The sequence below is a fragment of the Gavia stellata genome, chromosome 19 (genome assembly GCF_030936135.1).
Source record: "Gavia stellata isolate bGavSte3 chromosome 19, bGavSte3.hap2, whole genome shotgun sequence".
Lineage (NCBI taxonomy): Eukaryota > Metazoa > Chordata > Aves > Gaviiformes > Gaviidae > Gavia > Gavia stellata.
This window is the reverse complement of record NC_082612.1, coordinates 16,221,410-16,245,880: the sequence shown is the minus strand read 5'-3', so window position 1 is coordinate 16,245,880 and position 24,471 is coordinate 16,221,410. Positions and strand designations below refer to the sequence as shown.

The window sequence follows — 24,471 nt, the reverse complement described above, 5'->3', positions numbered from 1 at the left end:
CATTTGACTCCTGCCGATAATAATAAAATGTTGGGTTTTGACCCAGCTGTTCCAAATGTTGCCAGTGTATCTTTTCCTCTTTAGAGGAATGTAGTCCTGCTACATTATAACCAAAAGATACCTAGTCTAGTAAATTCCAAGATGGTTTAGTATGATAACAAAATAAAAGGAAATGGAACAGAGTTCAGAATGTATTCTGTATTTAATGCTATCGAAACCTTAGCATGCTTGTTTGATTTGCCACCCAGTCACACGTACTTGAATGCTGCGCGTACTTGCTGCTGCATTTGGATACCCACCCATTGGGAAGCGCTCAGCCCCTCGGTTGTGGCTTCGCCTTTTTCTTCTGTCTTTTACTAGCCTTTGTTGCTATGAGGAATCTCTTGGATCTTGTTGCTGTTACAAATCTTAGCAGTGGTTTCCATACATATATTCCAGGATAAAGTGGGAAATGAAGGGCTGAAGCTTTGCGCTAGGTTAAGGTGTGGGACAAGGACAATTTCTGCCAAGCACTGCCGGATAGGTTTCCTTCAGAGGTGGGCTGGTTACTTCTCACTTGAAAGTGCTCCAGGCCAGCCGATCCTCCCTGGAAATGCAGACCAGCAAGAGAGTGTTCCCTCAAGCCCAGTGCCATATGGAGTTGACTGAAATTGTACCTGCTTTATATTAAGTAAATTTGTTTGGAGCTAGTGTGCACAATTTTAAACTCAAGTGGAGATGTACATGCTCTTCCGTACTAGCCCTGTCAAGAGTACTGGCAGTGACTTTTAGTCTTTGTTGTCTCTGAGTTGATGTAAACTTGAATAATTGGTCTGGTTGTTACTACTGCTGCTTTTGAATGTGATCTGACCTTGCATTTCAATACATGGCTACGCATTTACCTTGTGAAAGGATCTTACCATTGATTTTAGAGAGAACTCTCCCCTTGTATTAATGGTAAGTGCAATGAACGGTCTGCAAACACATGCAAACCTGAACTTGGAGTATTATAAGGACATCTAAATGTTTTCCTGTTTTATTGTTTCATTTAAGCTGAATGCAGATAGTCTGATATCTGTTGAAGCACAAAAGGAGCAAACACTAAAAAAAGTTACACAATAATAGTGACTAATAAACGTTTCAAATAGAAAATGAAGAGCCTAGCTGTATCATGTGTCAGCACTAATGTTTATTTGTATCATCCCTCTAAGGATCTCAGAGTGCTTTTTAAGCAATGAATTAATTTTGACAATGCCCTGTGAGGTATGTAGGCAATATTATCCCTCTTGATAGAAGGGAGTTGGAAGCATAAAGTGTTTAAATTCTACAGGGTCGTGCTACTAGGTACGTTTAATTACAAATTGGAGCAGTTGATTTAGTTTACTACCAGTTTGTTTAAGCTGAACCAGAATCGCAAATATAAGCTTCAGGTTTGTGGGTATGAGAAAAATTTACTCCCAAGTTTATTTTGCAGGAGAAGTGTTTATAAAGAAAACAGCAGATAGGGTAATCGACATGTGTAAGTCCTCCCTCACTGAGGCGAATCATCTGAATGATTATAACTTGATTTGTGGTCTTCCTGATTTATTTTTTTTCTTCTTTTTGCCTGTGATGAGTGTTTAATCATCTGCCATGGATGATTTCTGACACTTTGGAGAAAGGGAATTAAAAATTGCAAACTAGTGTACCCCTGGACCAGTCATGAATTATGACTTTTCCACATGACTGGCTGAATGCCTGAAGTGTAAAATTTGTCCAAGAATGTCGTCGTAGTACCTATTATATGCTTGTGAATATTAAAAAAAAACCCCAGAAATCTTCCTGGTGGGTCAGGAAGGAAGAAAGGAAAGAACTTTATTGATGGCCAAAATATATACCACCAGAACCATCTAGTGTATCTCCTTACCACCTTTCCAGGTACAGAGTTTCTCCTGGAAGTGGAATTGCAGCATATTTGAAGTAAAAAGAAATAATTCATGTCTCTAGATGATCCTCAAATCAGGACTGGCAGCCACTGATGTGGCTAAAACTAGATGCACAGTGTCCTTCTGAGTGTATCGGTTCTTGCTAGCTACTGCTTTGTTCTTTGTGTGTTGTTGAAATGACCAGGAAAATGGTTGAGGGCTGTCTAGCACTGAAGTTATTTCTCTTCCATCACTAGAGGGTAGTCTGGCAGGCTCACCTGCACCATAAGCAGAGCCTGGCCTTAACCCAACTTCTGGTAGGACCAAATATATAGGACAGGGAGGTAAGTTTAGCATTTTGGGGAGGGAAGGGCTACTTTTTATGCTCTCTATTCATTTGATGTGGACTTAACTAGCTTTCCTGAGGAGGGTGAGTGATACAGTTCTTTGTAGCAGACAGAAATGTGGCTGTCACTCCGCACACAAAATCTGCGTGGGGAGGAGGGGACCGTTAAGTTTCCTCCCAGCCTTCTGGTGCAGAAGTGGAGCCCAGATGCTTCTGTTTTTCAGATCTTAACAGTTGATATATACAGTTTTATATAGTAAAGACTGTTTTGCAAGGAAGAGATCTTTAAGTGTGCTTAAAAATGGAAGTCTAGATCCTCCTTCATGGATTCAGAGGCAGGATGTAATAAAAGGGACCTTTCTGCATCTTTATCGGATTGAAGTGGCCAAATACAATCAGTCTGTGTAAAGGTATGGCACGTGTCCAACAAACACCAAAGAGACTTGACAAACCTGATGGGATTTTTAATATAATGATAATAGGAACCTTAAGAGGGATGTATTAACAAGAGATACTTACAAGGACATCTCCTGTATTGAAACTGATTCCTTGCAGTAGGTTTGTGTGCATGGGTGTAATGTGTCTCTCTCTTGCCCCATGAAAGTATCAGTTGCACAGCTTCAAATACAAGTAGAAAATCCTGATTTAATTCACACGTGTTGAAGAATTGTTTTAAGTAGTACTTGCTCTTGCTTTCAGCTGTGATCTCTGGCAAGAGGAGCTGTTTGGACTTGTGCCTCTTTTTATATGTTCAAAAAAGGAATGCTGATGAGGAAGAGGTGTTAAAATATGTTACTGTAGTTTACAACTGTCAACTATAATGTTTTATTTAGCTATATCTATTCAGATGCTCCCTCCGCAACATGGAGTGCCATATGCCGTTGTCCCTGTTAGTAAGCAAGTCAGCAAAGGTTTCCCAGTCTGCATTTGTTTTTGTATTTGGGCCGCTGAGGAGCTGCGGTCCAGTGCCATCTTTTATTGATAGGGCCAGCAGAGGAGGAATCTAATGAAATTATCAAAGCTTTGAATTAATTATGAACTTGAATAAGAAAGCTAAGCTCTCTAGAGCCAAGGATCTCATTACCCATTCATTTTCATTGCATCCTCTTATGGAGCAGAAGGCAGGTTCAGCTACGGCTCCTACCCTGATTTTGGACTTTATTCAAACTTGCTAAACTCGCTAGCATCCACTTGTTATTAATCTGTGCCTGGAAGTGTCCAGGGTGATTAATTTGCCTCTGCTCTAAATATGCATGTAAATGGTAGATTGCCCTCCTCCCTTTCCTCTTACCTTCGCTGTGTGGCTCTTCATCAGACTGGCTGCCATACAAGTGTTTCTGTTCTTTCTTGGTAATTGGGGAAAGCTATTCAAGACTCAAGTTTTAACTTCCTGGAATGTAATGAGTTAATGTTAAGAAATAATACTGCTACCGTATATTTCCTGGATATTTAGGTAAGCACAAACACTTCCAAACTCGTTATCAAAGTTGGTTATTTTCGTATTTTAAAAGAATATGGATAAACAGTAATGATTAGACATTTTGGCCTCAGAAGTAAGGGGGTGGTGTGGGGGTTTGTTGGTTTTTTTGTTGTTCCTGTTTTAAATTTGTTGGTCAAACTACAGAAACTTCTGAGTTTGTCAATACTTTACTATCATGAACAATTGAAGTAGTCTGCTTGCCTGATTAATACTTCATTAAAAATTGTTAAAAGTCTATGAAAATGCAGTGTTTTAGTTAAATCGGATCATATTTATTTTAATTAATAGATCAACATGTAAAAATGTTTCTGGCACATTAGAGCAAAAGCAGTGAGACCAAGCTTCTGTGTAGTATTTCTAGTTCTTGTGCATATTCCTCTTAAGTCTACCGGCAAGGATTTTCTTCGCCTCCTGCTTTTGTCTGTTCCAGCACATTATTTATGAATGCATAAACTAGAACCTATCAGTCTTCATAAGTTACAGGCCACTAGCAATTTTTTAAGCAGTGGCTAACTGCCTAATGGTCTCTGTGTATGTGTGTATTTGGAGAATCTAATAGCTTGTTGGGCGGGGGAATAACATTTTGTTCTTGTACTATAGCTATTTTACCATTGGTGATATTTATCTTTTTCTCTCTTCAGGCAGCTGCTATATTTAATTCCGCTTTTGGAAGTTTTTTGGTAAGTAATGCAGTATTTATAGCAAGTGCTTTAATAGTCTTATTTTTAACAGTATCTTTGGTGTGTTTATATTTTTCACATTAGTGTTGGTGGAATTGTGCCATTTAGCTGGCAAAAATTTGAATCATCTTTTCAATTTAAGTCACCGTGCCATTAAGTACAATATTACAATTTCTTTTCTTCTTGCTAAACTCTTGAGAAAAGTAGTGAATAAATTGTCTCTGTGCATGGTAAATTAATAATGTGTAAACACATCTTATTTTCTCCTTAATGGGTTAACAGAATCTATTATTATGCAGATGTTTCAGACATGGGCATCAATATATTGATTTTTCTAATAAGGCCCATCAAATACTCATTATTTTCTATCAAGAGGCCATGGATTTTGAAAAGAAAACATGACCCAGCTGATCAGAGAGTAGATGCTAATTTACTCAGTGACATGTCATTTGTTTAGCATATTTCACTGTCAGTGAAGCCACTCAATGTCTCTGAGGAACACACTAAAATAGCTAGATATGGGAAAGCAATCAATCCAGCTGGAAATATAACCGTTTCTGTAAAAAGCTAAAACAGTATTTGTGGACCTGGTGGTCTACAAAGATTCAGAAAGGGCATTGTAAAGAACACTAAATAAATATATTTATGAAGAAAGGAAGAATGGATTTCTTTTACTGATACATTGTTTAAAGAGACATTAATGAATATTAAATACAAATTACTTTATATGTAGGCAAGCTACTTTAACTGATTGTTTTATTTATTTAGACAGCTAATAATTGAATTTGTTCTTCTTTACTAAAATTTGTGCATGTTTAGAAGTGTGTGTTTGCGATTCCACTCTTGTGGCGCCATAAAGAAGACTATGATGTATAAAATGAATGCATGAGAAAAGAATTGAAATTAGGACATTCAAATCAAAACTGCAAGTACAAAATAACTCACTTTATGCATATTTGTTTTATGAAAAGCTGGAGTTTGGGAGTTTAAGTATGTAAAGCTGTACTGCCAAGAGAGAAAGTTGCATGGCATTTTGATGTTAGGCATTGTGCTGCTGCTTTTTTGAGGGACCAGGTTGAAGTTAGGAGGGTGGATGTAAGTTTTGTGGGTATAGATGACCGTTCATGTTTTCTTAAAGTATCAATTCCCAAATACTTGTTCCTTTTTGTCACCTATGATGTTCACCTCCAATGGGAAGAAGGTACTCTCTGCCTCAGACGGTGGAATCCCAGTGTTAGAGCAACTTTTAAGTCTGTGTATGTGCGTGGTATTTTCTCTTGTCGCTTGGCACAAGCTCCAGTTTCTCTGCTGTCCCTGGCTTTCAGTTCAGGAGGTTTCCTTGAATACCCAAAGGCCTCAGTTCAGCTGTCATTAGGAGAATGTCTTTTGACTTCAAATAAGAATTTAGGCCCCAGAGCATCTGACTGCAAATGCTAGCTCCTAGTAAAGCAACATAACCATATTTTAATTTCTAGAACCTGTTTGTAGCTCTTTGAAGAAATACCAGTTAAAGAAGCTGAGCTAGTTTGTGTGTTCATGTAATACTCCTGATTTTGGTTTTGATCTTAGTTCCGTGAACTGATCATTGGAAAGTTCCATTTACATATAATTATCTCATTTCACTTTTTATTCACTTCATAATTTTTTGAAATCTTGGAGCAGCATTGCAGTAAACATTCTTGTTTGAAAAGTCCTTCCTGGGAATTTTTTTAAACTATTAAAGATCAGCTAGAATCAAGCCACAATACCAGCAGATTTTTTTTTTCTTCCAATAACTGATTTTTTTCAAATAAAATTTTTAAAAAATAAAATCATAAAGAAAGTGGCCGCTAATTTATACAAACACTTAGACACTTACTGTGGTATCCTAGTTTGAAATCATGATTATGTAGGGAATGTGTATGTATGTATACATATGCATACATATGTATGTATGACAGAAAATAAATCACAAATATATTTACTGAAAGCTTTACTCTTACAAACTTTTCCAGTTATGCAGTTGACAGGATGAACCTTCTGACTGAAAATGCAATGGGGTGATAGTAGGCCAGGGACTGTAATAACCAGCCAGAGTTTTTTACCAGTTTCACAGTGCTGTAGGTTTACATGGCCTTTAATTGAGTGGCACCTGAATGTCACCAGCATGTGGTCACTTACAAAGTAAGTTTTCCGTGAACAACTGGTGAAGCATTAAAAATGTATATATACACACTTGTTTGAAGTCAAAACTGTTCTATAAAATACGAAAATAATTGGCCTGTTTCTGAGAAGATAATGGAAGGTCCTGGTCGTGTTTTTGGAAATCCATCAGTTTATATTGGTGCCTAACTTATGGGCTTGGCTATAGGTGGAGATCCCATTTCCTATATGTTTAATTCATGATGAATCTAAATCACATTTGCGTTTTTCTTATATTAGTGTCTGATGATGTGGTGCCTGTGAATAGGCTTAGCTGTAGTTACATACCTTTGTGACCATAACCATATACATGCCCTGGAGATAATTTGGAAGGATCTGACCATTGGCAAGGCTGTAGTTTTTCTTATGTTCCTTGTCTTACAACGTGTAGCACGTGGGCGGGCTGCTGCGCTTGCGTGTAGCCCTGACAAAGCCAGGAGGACAGCACGTTGTCTGTTCTCAGACTATGCCCTGTGGGCCAGTGCCTGTGTATCATAGTGTGAAGCAAGCTGATTTAAAAGGGATGAAAGATGTGCTATGCTTTTAACTCCTTTTTTTTTTTTTTAAGACTAGAAAATGGTCCTTGCGAAGTTAAATTAAAATAAACTGTGGAACAAAAATGTCTGCTGGAAAAGATTCAGCATCATGTTAGAATGATACTGAGATGAGCTTATTCAGATGAAAAGGAACACATCGTGATACACAAAATGTAGAAATGCTGAATATGTCTTGATGAAGAGAAATACACTTAGATTAAGCATTTGGAGGTGTTTTCACTGGTAAGGAGATTTACAAAAACTACCAGCCAGCTGCAAAATAATTCCTTTTAAACTCCACCAAAGCCCATATTCTGATTAAATATGCAGGCAAAACAATGCATGGAATGATACTGTACATATTTACACTTAGTTTAATAATATCCCAGGTCTAATTAAAACACAGTGTTTTAAAGAACTAATTATTACAGAAAAGTGTTTTTATGTAGCTAGATTAGTACTAAGTAACGATAGATGAATTCAATTTACATAAATTTCAGCCAAGAGAATATTTAGAATCATACCACAGAGGATTGCTTTAAGTTGGGTAGTTAGTATCATTATCTCCTCCCCTCGTTTAAACAGTTTGGTTTACAATAATTGTGGAACATAATAAGTGATTTCAGTTTTTCCTCTTAATGGGGTTTTCATAAAATCTGATAGTGTTTTACTAATCCTGGATGGTTGGTTATCAATCAAGGTGGCTACTATAAAGCATGCAAATGTATGCTAAGATCTGGTGAGATGGAAGGCACTGAGGTAGCTGCTTCCACTTGTAGGAGAGGATACTTCTGCACCTAAAGGCTAAAGAAATTGTCTGGGATGTTAAGTATGGGTCTGCTGAGATTATTAACATTGTGTACATTACCATGCTTCCTGAGCATTTCTATTCTGCTTCTAAAAGTTGTGCTGCAACAGAAAAATAATGCTTGTAATGTCCAAAGTGCGGAGCAGTAGGCAGGATACTGCAAAACATACTGTGCTGATGATAGTTCCATGGTGTTTGCCTGGGTGGCTCAGCTCTTCGGCTTTAAGTTCACCAAGGCGTAGCCTGTCATTGAGGCTGTTGCACTGAAGTGGAGACATGCTCGGTTGAGAGCTAAACTCAGTTCGCAGTGACAATATAATGCCATGTGCATGGAAGAAGGAGAGGGCCTAAAGTGTAGAAGACAATGTCCTCACAAATGCTGTGCACTGCTAGACTAGAAACAGCCTTGTCTAATCTCTTTCTACCTTTCATTAATCTCCCTTCCGCTTGAAACAGCGGGCTTGGAAACTCATGAGAGTATCCAGCTTGTGATGTGAGTGAATATTGTCTGATTCTTTGGTTCCTTGGGGTTATGAACAGTAAGTAGGAGAGGAAGAGCTATCAGCTTCACCTTAAACAAAGAACCGTAACCAAAATCTAAAGGTCTGTGGTGACCTTGAGAAATCAAGAGGAAAAGAGAGGATTCAGAGGACTGTGCTCTGGTGACCATTGCACTCCTGAAAAAACAGAGCAAATGGTGGCTGAAAATGAAAGTGTTGGTTGAGACTTCTTATGATGCTGTCTTGGATTAGCTTCTCTTCCTCTGTTGATACCTATGGGATGAAATAAGGCACGTGTCCAGGCTACGTAAGTCAGGCGGAAGGAAAGAACCTATTCCAGGTGCCCAGCATTTCATTAATCTCCTTTGTCCAAATTAAGTATGTATTGTTTTCTTGTTTTATCTGATTGTCTTTCTAAGGGGACAGAGCTGGTTCATATTGTTCAAAAACTCAAATAATTTTTGGAGCAGCCACTTGGCTAATCAAATCAAGGCTAGTGTTTTATTTACGTTGTCTTCCAAATGAAACCTAAAGCTAGCACGGAATGTGAAAGTTAGCTTCTCACGTATACACAAACCCTAGTTGGTTAATGAAAATGTATGGAATTCTTATCTACTCTGCTTTAGCAGGCATAATGATTTACACAGCCTGACAGCACTAGTGCAGCAAGTAAATGCATTAGTCATAGTGTCCATTTTTCTTGCAAATCTGTGACACAGATTTAATTATGGCAATGACCAGCAACTTACAAATCTAATTTTGGTAGGCTGAGCCAACTTTTTTATTTTAATAACAATGGATTTTTTAGCAATGATTTCATTACTATTTAAAGAAATCCACCCGTATGGAAATAACCAATTGGCTGAATGTATTTACTTTATTTTACCCTAATGGATATTGAATGGTTTAGGTTTATTCTGTTTTTTTATTATCACTTTTTATCTTAGTTATTTCTAGGATAAATACCCAAATCTGGCTTAATTATTTCTAGCACAACCATTGTAAATATTTTTCTAAAATCAGGCCAATGTTTGTATACCACTTTGTTCCCTCTTAATTGTGTCTTTGCAGTATGAAAAGGGGCAGAACAGTCATCTGGGATTCCTCTTACTGTGCTAGCTGTTTACAAGAAAATCTTGCCAGGAAGTCTGTTCACAACAGGTGCTGAATTCTAGATTCAGTCTTGTTTAATTTCAAAGCGGAGCTGCTTTATGGTGTGCCACCGCACTCGTAGAAGTGGTCTCCTCTTCCTCTGTGAAGCAGTGCAGTGATGCTGCTGGTCTGGGCTCCGAATTTGATTCGGGTAGTTCTCAAAATCCTGAGCAAGTTCTCCCTGTTAATCAGCCACTTGGGAAGCCACCTCAGCCTTGAAGGAAGGGTTTTTGCGTGAGTGGAAGGGAATGGCAGATCTCGGCAGCAGCGAGTCTTTGGACCAGATGTTACGTACCTGGCAGGAAGAGTTTGAATTCTGTGGAATTTAAATAATCTTGGGAGCCACTTATGTTGCCTCACTGTAACATTCTCTTATTTTGTGGCCGGAGCTCGGTTCTCTCATTGTTGTTTAACATCCTCATTTTGATTTCTGCTAGCTTGATCTGAAATCACAATGTAAGTTTGGGCAACATCACTTGTTTCCAGATCTGCCAAGTAACATTTTAAAATGTGTGGGCCTTTACTCTTACTGCATATTTGTGCTTCCAGTGTACACCATGCTCGGTTTAATACCTACGTTTGAGTTAGCTTGTACTATTTTGGTACAAGTGAGGCAGAGGAACGAAGCTCACTGTGACAGAGACCTGTTAGTGCGGGCTTAAGAGAAGAGCCCTTGATACAGATGATTATTTTGAGGGATGGCTAGGCATGTGCACCCATCCCAGTATACTCTCTCTTTACTTATACTCCCCCAAAAGCCAAACTGACAGAGTGGGTGTCAGTTAGAAACAGATGCAGAATTTTTTAAAAAATAAAAAAAAGTCTGCTTGTTTATGAGTAATGCTGAACTCCTTTAAAATAAAAAAAGGAGTAAGTATAAAGGTACGATCAGCAGAAAGTTGAAAAGAAGTAAATGAAATCTTGCTGCCAAGGGGCTGAGAGAAATCAGATAGGGGGATAACTGGAAATCTGTGTATTATAACACCTAGGTGATGCGTGGTCTGTCTGATGACACAGTCGATTGGAAAAGACCAGTGAAGTCAGTAGGGATTTACACGGCCGGCCAGCGCAGACTGTCTGAGAACCAGTTAACAAATAGCAACCCTGCTGTTGCTTATCTTTGAAACATTAGGGAGAAGGAGAGTAGGTAATGATAACCAAGAGAAAAGAACATGTGCTATTAAGTTCTTGGAAAAGAGTATCCTTGAGAAGGCCAATGATTAGTCCCTGTATTTTTTTTTCAATGGCTAAGAGGAAAATGCATTGAAATCTACGTAATAATAAAAAATGAAACTATTAGCTGTCAAATGTTTATAAATTATGTGGGCTGTAGCTGGTCTCAGTGCTTTCTTAGTTTTCCCATTAGCTTTTGCTACTGAGCATTTAATACATCTCCCTCGGTCTTCTGGGACTTAAGCAGCAAGTTCTTCCAAAAAAAGTTTATTTAAAGGTAGCAATAAGTAGGCCATTAAATGTAGCTCTTTGCATTTTCTTCGCATCCCAAGAATAATTAACTACTATCTTTTTAAAGATAAATATATTTGGGTATTCTGCTTTTTCCACTTTCTCACGTGACAGCTAATTGTGGGAAGGATTTTTTTTCTTGCACCTACTTTTTTGGTCAGCAACCCCATCTAGTGCTCTTGCCTGGCGCGGTACTTGGTGACTGCCTTTGGGACAGTACATTGAACACTCCCCCCTCTCATTGTTACTGGTTTTATGGATTAACAGACTCTCAGGGAAAGAAATAGCTAAGGATACATGTGCAGTAGCATTTCTTGAGTTAGTAAAACAAGCAGCAAAAGTGGAAGTTGCTGGAGAAAATTCAGAGGCAGAATTCGGGGTGTTTGTTGCAAATTGGAAAGATAGCATGAGAGGTCAAGCGGCTTTATTCTTCCAGTCATCATTTGTGAATTGCAAAGTAGAAGGGAGTGAAGTTTCAGGAGCTAAAACTGGGCATTCAAAGTACGATGATCTGGCATTATTTCTTCTGATCATGTAGTGTGGGGAAACTGGAAATGAAAGTGTCATCAGACTGACTATGGTACAGTCATCTCTCTTGTTAATTGAATACTGGAAATTTAGAAAAAGCTTGATTCCATTTTAAATGAATGCTAATGAATAGCAGAGTCAAAAGAATGTGTATCTTTGGTAACTATCATTTGGAGAACATCTAGAGGAGGAAATGTATGTGTTTATTATTATATAACCAGGCAATTTGCTGGATTAGTATGTAAATCCCATGTGCTGATACACAGTTTTAGCATAAAGCCAGTTTGTTGTCTAAGATTACTTTTGTCATAATTTGTAAAATTCATCATTGCCCTCTTTACTGTGAAAATATAGCATTTCTGTCAAATATACTTGTTTTGGGCTATGTTTTCTGGTTCTGCTTACTTTTTGTTAATGGTCAGGACTTGAAAAAACCCAATTGCACTAGGGTGGAACTTGTGTGTAGATCATAATATTAAAAAGGTCCTGGTACTAGTTTGTGATGTTTTCTTGTCTTCTGTTTTGCAACCGTTTCCTGTCTTTTTTACTCCAAAACAAAGAAAGTAAAATTAACAGGAAGAAATACCACTAGTTCTGTTAGAAAGTAAGGTCAAAATCTCTGACTTCTAGCGAAGTCACTGAAGTTTGTGTCATGGGATGATGTCATATCACTTATTTGAAATCAATTGCAAAAAATGGTTGCATTGAAAAGCTGCTCAATCTGTTTCTGACAAATACTTGGAGAAATATTTGCATGCTTTGTTTAAAAAGGTGAAAATTTACACTACAAAACTTTGAACAGTTTATTTGTAAAACAAGAGATCTAAAATTCTGGCAAATCATTAGTTGTGTCTGGGGGAACCACATGTTTGAATTCATTGGTTCTTTACGTTAGGTAGGTTGGTGCATGAAGGGGAAACTGAGAAGAGAGGCAGTACAAAAGAATTTGGTTTTTATTTTGCTCTCTCTCTAGTATCTTTTGATACTAGAAGAAGCAAAACTGCATTCCTCTAGGCCTGTGGTTGTACACAAACATGTAGTCACTTGGCCTGATTTAAGGGCAAATGTTCCCTGCAGAAAGATTTGGAAATGCACAAAATACATAATTTTCTCCCTCCCTTTTAAAAAATTAATCAAAAGGAAATGAGACTCTGCTGTTAATGCTCTCTCCCAAAGTTTTAGCTTCTGGTTGAAATGGAGCAATGATCTTTCCTCTGTCCTGCAGCTTTTAGTCACCTGCATGAGAAAAGTGTGTGTTGGGGTGAGGGGAAGTGGAAAGAAGTCATCCTGTCATTCGGAACAGGGGTGTTTAAACTCTTGTCTTCTGCTGATTCATTAGCACTTCGAACTAGTGCTGCTGCAAGGAGTCGTTTCACCTGGCATCTGTGTTATCAAATACAATCTGGTATGCTGAGGAGTCACCTATGTGGATGCAGTAATCCATAATAGAGCATGGAGCTCTTCCTCCTTCTGTGTCCACCAAATGTGGTTGCAGCAGCTAGCAAGAGTTGCATTCTAAAAAGCATGTTTCGTGACATTCCCTTACGAACAGCAATACCAGTGCTATATCATTGCTGCATCTATGCAAACCTTATTTTACCTTAGGTTGACTCTTTGGGGGAGGAGAAATATCCCAAACACATTAATTTATTAAGCATCTTGATTTTTGGCCCGGAACAGGTTAAAGCCCTGCCTGGATTTGGATGGTTAGATAGAGAAGAACCGCTGAAAAAAACATTTTTCTGTGGTTCTTCTCTATCTGACCTAACTGTGCCTGTTCAAAACTCAGCAGTCCGTGAATCGGCAGTCTTCAGTCTCTTGGGGTAAAAACAGGAGGGACGTCATTATTACTATAAGCTGAGTAGCTGGAAACCATTCTCCTTGCTGTCAGGGTGACAAATACTGCCTTAATGGAAGTGCCAGAGGTTAGGTCAAAAGCTGTCGCAAAGTCTTTAACTCAACTAGCAAGGAAGGCATGGTTATCATAAAACTGGAACTTCCTTTTGAAATTTGTGTTTGTTTATTATTTATGGTTGGCCTTTTAAAAGGCAGTTTTGGGAAACCATCATGACCCTTCAGTATGAGACGGCAGTAGTTCATGAAATTTTTTGAATAGCTGTACTTGTTTTGTTGCTGAGAAGCTCCCATCATTATTTTTTTTTCCTTAGCTTCCTTCATAGTATCAAAACAGCCTACAGCTTTCATCCTTAATGGCACATATTTGGAAATAACAGTTATTGTGAAGGAGGGGGAGAAATATTTTAATTAATTGTCTCTCATTACCTGGCTTCTTTTAACACTGTTCCATCAGTGGAATAGATTTTTTTCATTTTGACTTTATGTAAAAACAAACAAACAAAACTCAGACACGCCCCCCAAAACCCACCCCAACAAAACCCAAGCCATCTTGGGGATAATTCCTTCGCTTGCCTTGAGACTCAGGCTTGCTTATACAGTTTATCACCTTTCTGGTATGACATGTAGCACATTCACCTCCCAGCATCTTCTTTCCTTCTCCTTCATTCCAGTAATGATAAGTAAATTGTTTATTTGTTGCTTCTACTTTTTAAAAAAGATTGTATCACAAAATTCCTTTTAGAAAATATTTTCTGAAGGTATGTACCTTCTTGGTCAACTGTAGTGTAAGGGCTTGTTGCAAGAATGGTTACGTGATGTCCTTTCCCTGTTAGTTGGTGGAAGGTCAGACTGGATGTTCATCTGACTTTATGAAAAACTCAGTGTGTTGTACAAAGTGGGGGTCACACTCTGAAAAGACTGTATGTGAGCTCTCACAGGGCGAAGCATTTGAAAATTTGCGATTTTTTACATCCAAATAAAAATAATTCTTTTTACTTGTATCTACATGTGGTAACCACCCCATGTTAAACAGAAAATTTTGTGTGTTAATATATGAAGATGGGAAGTTGTTTCTGCATTTATAAACCATGCTTCATGTCATCTCCTGGCTTTCAACCAACGTCTTGAAAGCTCAACACTGGACGCTTTTACTGGATACCTTTATTCTCCTAGTGTTTAACTTGACTGAGACCGTGCATGACTGGGAACAGCTTTTTTGCCTGATGTAAACCCGCTGGATGAAAGCTGCATGCGTTTTCACGCCCTCTGCGTACTCTTTATGTATCGCTTTGTACTGTGGTATGATACAGGTGCTAGTATTGATGCCCACCTGAGTGGGAAAAGTCATTCCAGCTTCTTCCTCCTGGTGCATTTGAGACATGTACTAATGGCCTGAAAATGCACACCTTGTCATGCCTCATTGCTTAATTGTGGTCTAGTTTCTTTCCCACATTTTTTTACTGCCGTATGTAAAGTGAATGTTAACTATCTGAAGGAGAAATATATTACATAGGATTAGATAATATGAATAATGTGAAAGCCAGGGTTTTTAAAAAAAACTCAAACCTTTTAATAAAATGGAATGTCAAATATATGAACATGTCTTTCAAGAAATGATCAAAAAAACTGTGAAAAGTTTCATATCCTTTTTAAAGTCAAATAATTATCCACCATCATATAATTTTTTGTTAGATGGACAGTACAAAGATGAAAGAAAATTTTATAGATAACGTTGCACTTCACAGCCGACTGAAGCAGGTGTTAGAAATGCAGATTAAGTATACTGACTAAAGACTATATAAATTTGAAGTGAAAATGCCACTGGTCTACTTGCAGTGCCCTGCACATGTGAAGTTTCAGATAGTTAAATTATTAATCTTATTGTGTGAGATAGTGCAGCAGTTAGGGAGAAGGCCCTTGTGCATTTATGATGGCTTTTTTTCCCCTGTAATCTTTTTAATGGTACATGATGAGCAGTGAACAGAATTTGCTTCATTGTGTAAGTTTTGCTGCAGAAAGAGTACATAATGCAGTTAGATATATCCATAGTGTAAGTTTATTTGCTAATTAGGTGTTTTACAGGAACAATCCATGCAAACACACAATTGTGGGTAAATACAACTTCTGTAAGTGAAGGAGACTGAGTGTTAGTAGTGTTGCTGTACAAATGTGGGAAATTTGTGGTTGGTCCTTCAGCATACTCCTGTCAAAGTGGTGTAAGGTCTTAATACAGAGGTCATTCTTTTCTGGACTTCATAGGCTTTGTGTGGACGTTACGCTTCATGATGTACGGGTGCCTTACTCATGTGGGTGGTGTAAAGCTTGTTAGGGTTTTGGTAGGAGGGCATTGGGAGAGGGGTGAGGGTGTTTTGTTTTCTTCCAGCAACTCAGTAACCTGCTAATAAACTGTACTAGCCTGTGAATTTAATTTTGTCATGACTTACCAGGTGCCTGGAGCTAGTAATCTATCTGTAGGAGGTCTAATTCTTGGATAAATTAGAATTGGAAGTGGTTTGGGAGACAGAATCTCTTAACGAAAGTGAGGAGCAGTACTGAGGCCCTTGCTCAGCAGGAGGGACAGTCAATTTTCTTCTCACTCTGGACAGTTGTGAGAAGAGGGTGGTAGGATCCCCGCAATAGCCTAACATCTGGCTAGCGAGGGAGGCAACAAATGGGGACATGGTGCTGTCCTCCATTACCTAGAATGGCTGCAAGAAAAGGACAGTTTTTACAGGATTTTTCCTTAGTAAGTAGTCCCTGGATCTGCTAGTTCTAAAAGTAAGTTGTCATGAAAGAACTGCTTTTTTTAAAACAGACAATATTGTTAGAACTGCTTTTTTTTAAAACAGACAATACTGTTTTGTCCATCAGCTCCTGGGGTGTGGTATTTGCATTGACAGCAGTTCTGCTCTGACTGGAGGAGCTAGTCCATGGTCTGTAAATATCCCGTACATGGTTGAGAGAGCTAGGTTGTACTGAGTGGCACAGATATTCAAGTGTCTGTTCAGTGCTTCCTTGGAGATAGACAGCATGCAACTGGCAAACCAGTCATTTGAAATTTCTAAAGGCTGTAAATGCTTGTAAGTGTTTTGCATGTATCTGCTTTATTTTTTTCCAGAAGAACAACAAATAAATCCCAGATATTTCACTGTTTTCCATGCACGTCTACCCATAGGCACCTAGACTTAGCTCTGTTTCCCTCATTTCTGATAACTGGTGCTTATAGACATGCGTTTTTGTTCCTTCAGTGATGGTCATTGTATCTTCCCCTGTGTTACAGAATTGAGTTCCCTACAGTGGGTGCAAAATCATATCGAGTTGTATAAAGTCTCCAGGAAGATGACGCGGTGCATTCATAATACAGATAATGCACTATAATGGAGTAGTTAGCAAAATAACAGTGTAAATTTTACTCTAGCCTTAACTTGTGTATAGTGTTTCAGTAAGATTTTTCTGGTCATTGACTTTTGAGAAACAGCTTCCATCCATCTTTCTTATTTTGCAGGCCAATTAAAGCAGAGCAAAAGACTACTGATAGTTCATTTTATAGACTGTGTAGTGTCTGTAACAAAGAACTGTTACATGAATTAATGTGTAAAATGTATTTATTACTATTGCTTTCCATATTTTTAGTAGGTAGTTAAGACAAGCTAAGAGCATCACTGTAACACAAACAGCTTGCAAAATAATAAAATCTAGATGAAGCCTAATATTTATAGAGTACTGCCTTATTGCTTAGTTTAGTCACTCAGATAATAAAAGTACAAGTATGGTTTTGCTGCGCTTTTTTCTTTTCTTTTTTTGTCCCCTCCTAATTACAGTGTGGGCTTCTCAGCAAAGCTGGCCCGTCTGCCATGTTGTCTTCTGATTCCAAAATCCAATCAATGTGTATACGTAATGAAGTCAGAGAACTAAAATAGAATTTCATCATTATTATCTCAGTTTGCTTACCCTGAAGCAGAGTTAGTGGGGGGGCTGGTCCTCCCCTCATTCATAAAGAGCTGTCAAAATAGGATAAGGCACTCCAAAGACATTTGGAAAAATATATTATCAGAGTCCTACTACATCAAACTGTGGCATAATTATTGCACCATAAATGCTTGCAAAGCATTATGCTGGCTCCTTTTTTTACTTTTCAATTTGATTTCTTTTAACTCTTGGGATTAAAATTGTCATGCTAATTCAGACAACAGCACAGTCCAGTGCCAGCTGAACTTGTACAGAGAACATCTCGAGCCAGTGTTATCAAATAATATACAGAAAATCATATTGCCTGTAATATATGGGAGGAGGTATAATTTGTTTTATTTGCTGTTGGAATTATTTTAAAAGCTATTAAAAAACCTCTATAGCCTCTTCCAGATAATTATTGTGCTCTCTTTTAGGGGCAGAAAAGGCCATCACTGATAGAAAAAACACTACTATCTTATCAATCTGTTTCATAAAGCTGTTCAAGCACCCTAGATTAGTGTGATACAGATTAAGACTTCTAGGCGTATGTTTTGCCGCAGTGGTAGTTGCTGTCTCTAGGCTGGCTAGATAAATTTTTGGTTATATACTTGGTGCATGGATTTCTTAAAGCCCTGTCAGAGTATGGAGGAGTTCCTTCCCCTTTGGAGAACCAGCAAGAAGGAGATCAGCAGCCATCAGAGTTCAGTTGAGCGCTGACATGTCCAAGCAGGTTAAAAAGAGGTTTGTGACAGAGAAGGGTTTGGGGACAGGAGGGCCTTGGGGAGTAGGAGGTCTAGATTAAGATGATATATTGAAGAAGCGTAAGTGAGAGAGGATCGGCAGATCTCTGGGGAGTGCTTGGATTGTGCCGGCTTCGGTGCAGAAGGAAGAACAGCAAGTTCTGGGTCAGGCTGGACTGGGGTTACCCTGAGGCAGCCCCTGCCTGGGAGCTCCTGTTTCAGGAGGAGGGTGCACACACCGCACTGTCCTGCACATTCCCCCTGCACGATTGCCACACATCCTCAGCCTCTCTGTTGTTCTCGCTCCCATAGTTTCTTCTTGTCATCAGAAATACAGGATGCCTTGTCCGCATATGTAGTCATTTGAGAGCCCACGCTAACATAACGTGTTTAAGCTGAGATCGGAACATAGCTCTTCAGGGTGTTAGCATCAAGTAAAAGCCGCTATAGTGATAAACTTTTGAATTAGATTTTCCAGACTGATTCTGTTACAAATGTCCCAATAGAAAAATAATTGTTTTACGACATTATATGATAAAGTTTTTAAACTGAACTCATAGGGAGTTCAGTTTTCGTGGGTAATCAGGCAGTAATCTTGTAGAGCCTTTGGACACTGTCCTCCAGGTTTTACAGGGAATATCTTAAATCATGGTGAAAAGCTAATCAGCGGGACTAAGATGCTCAGGCATGCCTTGTACTGTTAGGGTTCTCTTTCTGATCATCTATAAATTCATTGACTGAAATATCATTTCAATGGAGATTTAGCAAATTAAAGAAATATTCTGAGGTACTCCCCTGGGTTTATACTGCATTAACTTCTCTGGTGTCTCAGCTTTGTAACGGAGCATCGGTCCTTCTGCTACTCGGAAGCTGTGGTGCGCATTGAGTTGTGCATGTCTGGCATAGTGACGGTGTGATGTGGGTGTATTAAAAGCATGTGGACAGAAATGTGTTTGAATTTTTTTCTGAGAATTATATTCTAAGAATTAGGGCTTGGTTATGAAAGGAAGGTTTTTCCTGCCTAATTGTTTTGAACTCCTTTTGAGCTTACTTCCATTCCAGAACAAAAGTGTGGAAAATAGTTACGCTAAATTAGAGCACAAATACACTTGTTATAGTGTAAATGCGTAGAGTTACCTTAGATTAGCTATTGCACAAATGCCTGAATTTAGTCTGTATTACACAAATACCACAAGCGGCTCAAAAGGATGTGTTCTTTCTGTGCTTACCATTAGCATATGCAAAAGGAGACTTTTGCACTGAGATGTGCGCATAACTAACTGTTTTACGTACAGAGCTATTAGACTTGCTCTTAAAAGTATAAACGTCTGAGTCAAGCACACAGCTTTATCTGCTTAGGCCATAATCTCATGCAGTATCTGTGCTTACAGTAGCAGCTTGCATAGCCAACACTACTTTCAGGAGCTGTATTGCTGACTTCCCATCCTATTTTACAATGCGTTGAACACCACTGTACATGCATGAGTAATAGAGATGGGGAGAGAAGAAACCTTTTCAGTGTAATTCTTATGACAGTATCTTTTTAGAACCTGGTTTTTTTTATTAGAAATACTCAGAGGTTTTGTTGTGTAAATTGGAGAAGAAACATTCTGAAGTCCTTAAGAAAGAACCATTCTTTTCCTCTGCATCATGATAAATGTAGCAATTGTGTGTGTGTACTAGAATAGATCATATTGAACATCCCCTGAGCTCCGTTTGCAGACAAGTCCTATCTCCACCATGACAAAATTCCCATAAGAGTTTAAATTATTAATGCCCTGGAATCTGCGGGGTTCAGCAGATATGTTCAGCGTTATTGATGGCAAACTTTATCCCTTTATTCCTAAGACACATAATGAAATAGGGATTCCCTCAAATAACTGCATTTCTTGTTTAGGCTAATTTTGTAGAGGCCAGTGGGCTTTGCCTTAATGTGTGTAAATACAATTTTTCTCTTTTACAGCAGATTGTGTAGTAGATGGGAATGAGCCTGATTTGGCACTAATTTATGAATCCTTCTAGCATTCTCTGTGTGCTGCACCCTGTGCGGGCAAGATGCTCTAATTACACTTACTCTATATAATGAGAGCTTTTAATGACAATTACTGATTGTAGTTACGGATGTTTAGGGACCTTTTTTTTTTTTTTCCCCCCCTAGCTTAAGATGATGTATTGACTTTTACAAGAGAATACTTTTATTTTCACTTTATGCAATATCTCTTCTTCCTCCCCCCAGCCTTCACAACTGATAGGCTGACTGGTGAAGCTGCTAAAGTGTAGCCACAGAGAATTATTGTTCGGTTAATTTAACTTCAGGAGATACAATTTTTCACTTTTTTAATTTCTGAATTCAAATATGCACATTCCCATGTTCTTTTTCATAGCAATTTAGCATTTGGAGTGATGTTATACAAGTTGCATTTGTTTTATATAACAAGATAAAACTCTTCTTCACACTGAATATGTCACTGCCATGTTAAGCAAAAACATTTACAAAAGCTTCATTTTTCTCCTAATGAACTGGTATAAATGACATTTTAATATGAAGCTGTCGATTTTAAATAGGAGTAGGTTTAATCTTTGTTCCAATTTTCAATTAGATTAATTATAGTGGCAAACAGCAAGTCCACTCTCAGTCCCAGATCGCAAAGTTGCTTTACACAGGGCTTGCTCACTTTTTTTAGTAAGGCTGTGAGCGTAATTCTCATTGATTGTTGTCTTTAAATATAAATACAGATTTGGGCATCTTCCAGTTTAGCGGTCACTTGAGAAAGTGAGCTATCAATAATTGAAAGATCAGTTTAACACTTGTGAAGAAGAGACAGTTTACAAGATTTATCCCCTCCCCCCCCCCCCCCCCCCCCCCCCCTTTCATTTATTAGGGGGCTTAGGGGTCTCTTTCTTTGCTTTGGCTCTGCTGCCGGCAGTCTTGTATTGCTATGGGAAGTGAAGCCTTCTTGTAATTCCAGGGAAGCAAAAGAGGAGAACACGAGAATTGCCTGTTCTCCTTAGCAGCACTTATGGCTGTTCATTCCCACACATCCTCTGTAGCTTGCCATGTCTTCAGTTGTCCTAACACAACTCGCAGTGGGTCTGGGCTGGAAGACAGACCTGGTCTGAGTATTAAAATAACCGTTTCTATGTTTGTTGTGGCTTTCTTGTGCTTTGTTGTGTGTTAAATTGTGACCATGGCAGTAGTCTGGTTTATCATACAGCTGTCTTTAAGTGAGAAGATGGTATTCCAAGATGTGGGAACAGAAGTAAAAGGTTGGATGGAAGAGAAAAGAGAATGGCAGCTTCTGGAACTCATTTATAGCTGAAGAAACACTTAGGTTATCAGACCATAAGAAAGATTGTCTGTATACTACTTTATTTATTTCTGTGGTCTACAAACCCTGAGGCCTTAAGTCTCATCTCAGTATTTTACTAATAATATTTATGCATACTTCACGTTCATTTGTTAATTCTGCTAATGTGGTAAGGAAAGGCTTTCACAAAGTCAGTTCAGGTCTCCAGTAGAAGGAGCCAACTCTTCTACTGTGCGGCACAGTTTTCAGAAGGAGTTTGTGAAATTAGAGGCTTAATTTGTCACTCTGTTAGCATGATGTGTCATTGCCTTCTCAAAGTATTGAGTGTATGCAGATGCTTTATGACTGAAGCATTGCAGAGGCTGATGTCTGTTATTTGAGTTCATACCTTTGGACCTACTTGGACAACCAAAAGTGCACAGGTAATGGCTTAATGGCTTATACAAACAGCCTGGTTAAACATAAAACAACAATTGTCTCCTGGGACCAGTAAGAGAAAGCAAGAATCCTACTTCCCCATTTTCTGGCATTGACTTACAAATACTTGTGTGACTGCCACACAACACACGTTGTGTTTTGCTCTGTAGGCTGATTGACCTGTGCCTACGACTAAAATGGAACAGGTCTGGGTTGCAGTCACTATGGATAGTAGACACCAGCCTGCTGTGATTGGAACCAGTCTCTGAATCCCATAGGCTTACATACCCCTGCGTGTAGACTGTGGTTAGGTTTGCTTCTTAGTAGAGGATCTCTCAGATACACATCAGGTTATGCTTGATCTCTTTCTTGAGTAGAGGAAACCTGGCCCCCAGGCCATGGAACCAGGATCTTGGTCCAGAGATCAACGATATACAACATGGCTACAGAACCACTGGGAGAGTTATTGTGTATGACAGCATCGTGTTTAGAAGAAAATTTATTTTCAAAGCTTATACACTTGAATTATTTTTTTCTTGGTTAACGGAAGTTTTTCCTCTTAAGGACTGAAAGTATGTCCGAAAGGGTAAAGCTGAGTGTGAAGAGCATGCAGGGGTTTACTATGTGACCAGAGAGAAACACTTCCAAACAAGTCACAAGCGGAGTTAGTAAACTTACCTGCTAGAAATGACATCTTGGATGTCTCATGTCTTCTCTGGGAGCTGTCAAGCCTTTCACTGTACCTGTGGAGTGATTAAAAGTAGTTTCTGTCTAATAAAGATATGGTAACCTTTTCAGGAAACAAGTTGGTGAGCAGGTTTGAGGTTATATCCTTTGGTCAAGCTTGTCAGCATAACTGTAGGCTGTTAGGTCAGAGGCTGTTGGTTTTTATGGTGCCTGCCACAGTAAGATCTTTCTGTGGGGTCCTGCAGGAGGCTTGAGTGGTGTAAGTTTTATTTTGTACAGCCCTGAACAATGCTGAAATGGCTGGGAGAGGGGTAATGTGTGGGATGCTTTCATAGAGCTTCTGTAGTAAGTCAAACCAGAGTCACTTTAACATGAATTTGGGATCATTAGAAATGCATTGATTTCAATACGTTGTTTAGGTGGATGGAATGAAAACAGTGAAAAAACATCAAATAGGTCAAAAAATGAACTTGACCTTTTAAAAGAAATGTTATGATTTGGGAGCTAATCTTGTTTGGAATGAAAATGGGGGCAGGAAGATCAGTTCCAAAGTGGCTCAAAATGGGCATTAGCCAGTTTGGTGTCTGTCAGTGATGACAACCCAGCTGTTCACAGTTCATTGCTGATGCCTGGCAGCATTGAAGAACACTAAACTGCTTGCTCTGCTTGCTCTGCTGCTGTGATAAAGCAAGCAATGTGCTTCAAATGCTGCGGTTGTCTGGGGTTATACTACACGTTTCAAATAAGGGATAGCTTTACCTAAATGTGTTTATTTGTTCACTTCAAGTTACCCTGTCTTTCAGGGTTCTTTTGGTAGATGGAGGCAGGGTACTCAGAATGACAAATGTTCCTGTCCAGTGACCGTCAAGGTTTTTTTACAGTCACTTTTTTTTTTACAGCACTTTCAAAAGGGAAGTGTGATCCAGCAAAATAGAAATTTTTTTTCTTTTTCTCTTTTTTTTTTAATCTGAGGTGCAATTCCTCACTGACTTCTCTGGTGACAAAGCCGGTTTAAGAGGTGACAACTTTGCTTTCAGCTCCTCTCATGCTGCAAAAAAAGGTGCCAGCACGTTGGTTTCTAGGGCCATGTTTTAGACTAGTACAGTGAAATGAGCTGAGTTTAAACACAAAATCTGGGTTTTATTTCCCCAATTTGGATCATGTCTGTGATCCGTTTTAGAAACGGTGTTGTGTATGCCTGAAGAAGAGGAGATGGTTAACTGTGGCCAAAGGAGAGGAGGCTGAGGATAACCATTTATTAGTCAGCTTTGTTAGAGGAGACTGAAGTGAAGCTGTGCCTTGTGTAAACTTAAAAGGTAGAATTCTGCCCTGATGAAAATCAATGGAAAAGGCTGTTCTGATGCCAAAGTGCAAGGTTTCTTTAATTAATGTTTTGCTACAAAACAGAAGGGTTAGAAGGAGAAGTTACTTTTTTGGGGGTTTGGTTGGTTTGGGTTTTTTTTTGGGTTGGTTGGGGTTTTTTTGGTAATGTATTTTGAAGTTCATCTTGTCAAGTATTGAAGTGCTCCGAGCTATAGCCAGGAAAAAACAACCAAGCATCCTTCATATCGCTCTCTTACCGGTCTCTTATAGCTCTTATTGACCTTACCGCTCTCTACAGCTACCTGAAAGGGGGTTGTAGGGAGGTGGGTATCAGTCTCTTCTCCCAAGTAAGAAGTGATAGGACAAGAGGAAATGGCCTGAAGTTGTGCCAGGGGAGGTTTAGATTGGATATTAGGAAAAACTTCTTCACCAGAAGGGTTGTCAAGCACTGGAACAGGCTGCCCAGGGAAGTGGTGGAGTCACCATGCCTGGAGGTATTTAAAAGATGCGTAGATGTGGCGCTTAGGGACATGGTTTAGTGGTGGGCTTGGCTGTGTTAGGTTTATGGTTGGACTCGATGATCTTAAAGGTCTTTTCCAACCTAAATGATTCTATGATATTTCATTCCAG

General features: G+C 38.8%; 1 protein-coding gene across 2 annotated transcripts in view; it reads left to right on the top strand.

Moving 5' to 3' along the window:
• SLC10A7 (solute carrier family 10 member 7) overlaps positions 1 to 24,471 on the top strand; it is a 146,554-nt gene that overhangs the window by 45,604 nt on the left and 76,479 nt on the right. For both annotated transcript variants that reach the window (XM_059826875.1, XM_059826874.1), the window contains exon 5: positions 4,351 to 4,389. In XM_059826875.1, the coding sequence (XP_059682858.1) occupies positions 4,351 to 4,389 (39 nt within the window). The remainder of the gene's footprint in view (positions 1 to 4,350; positions 4,390 to 24,471) is intronic.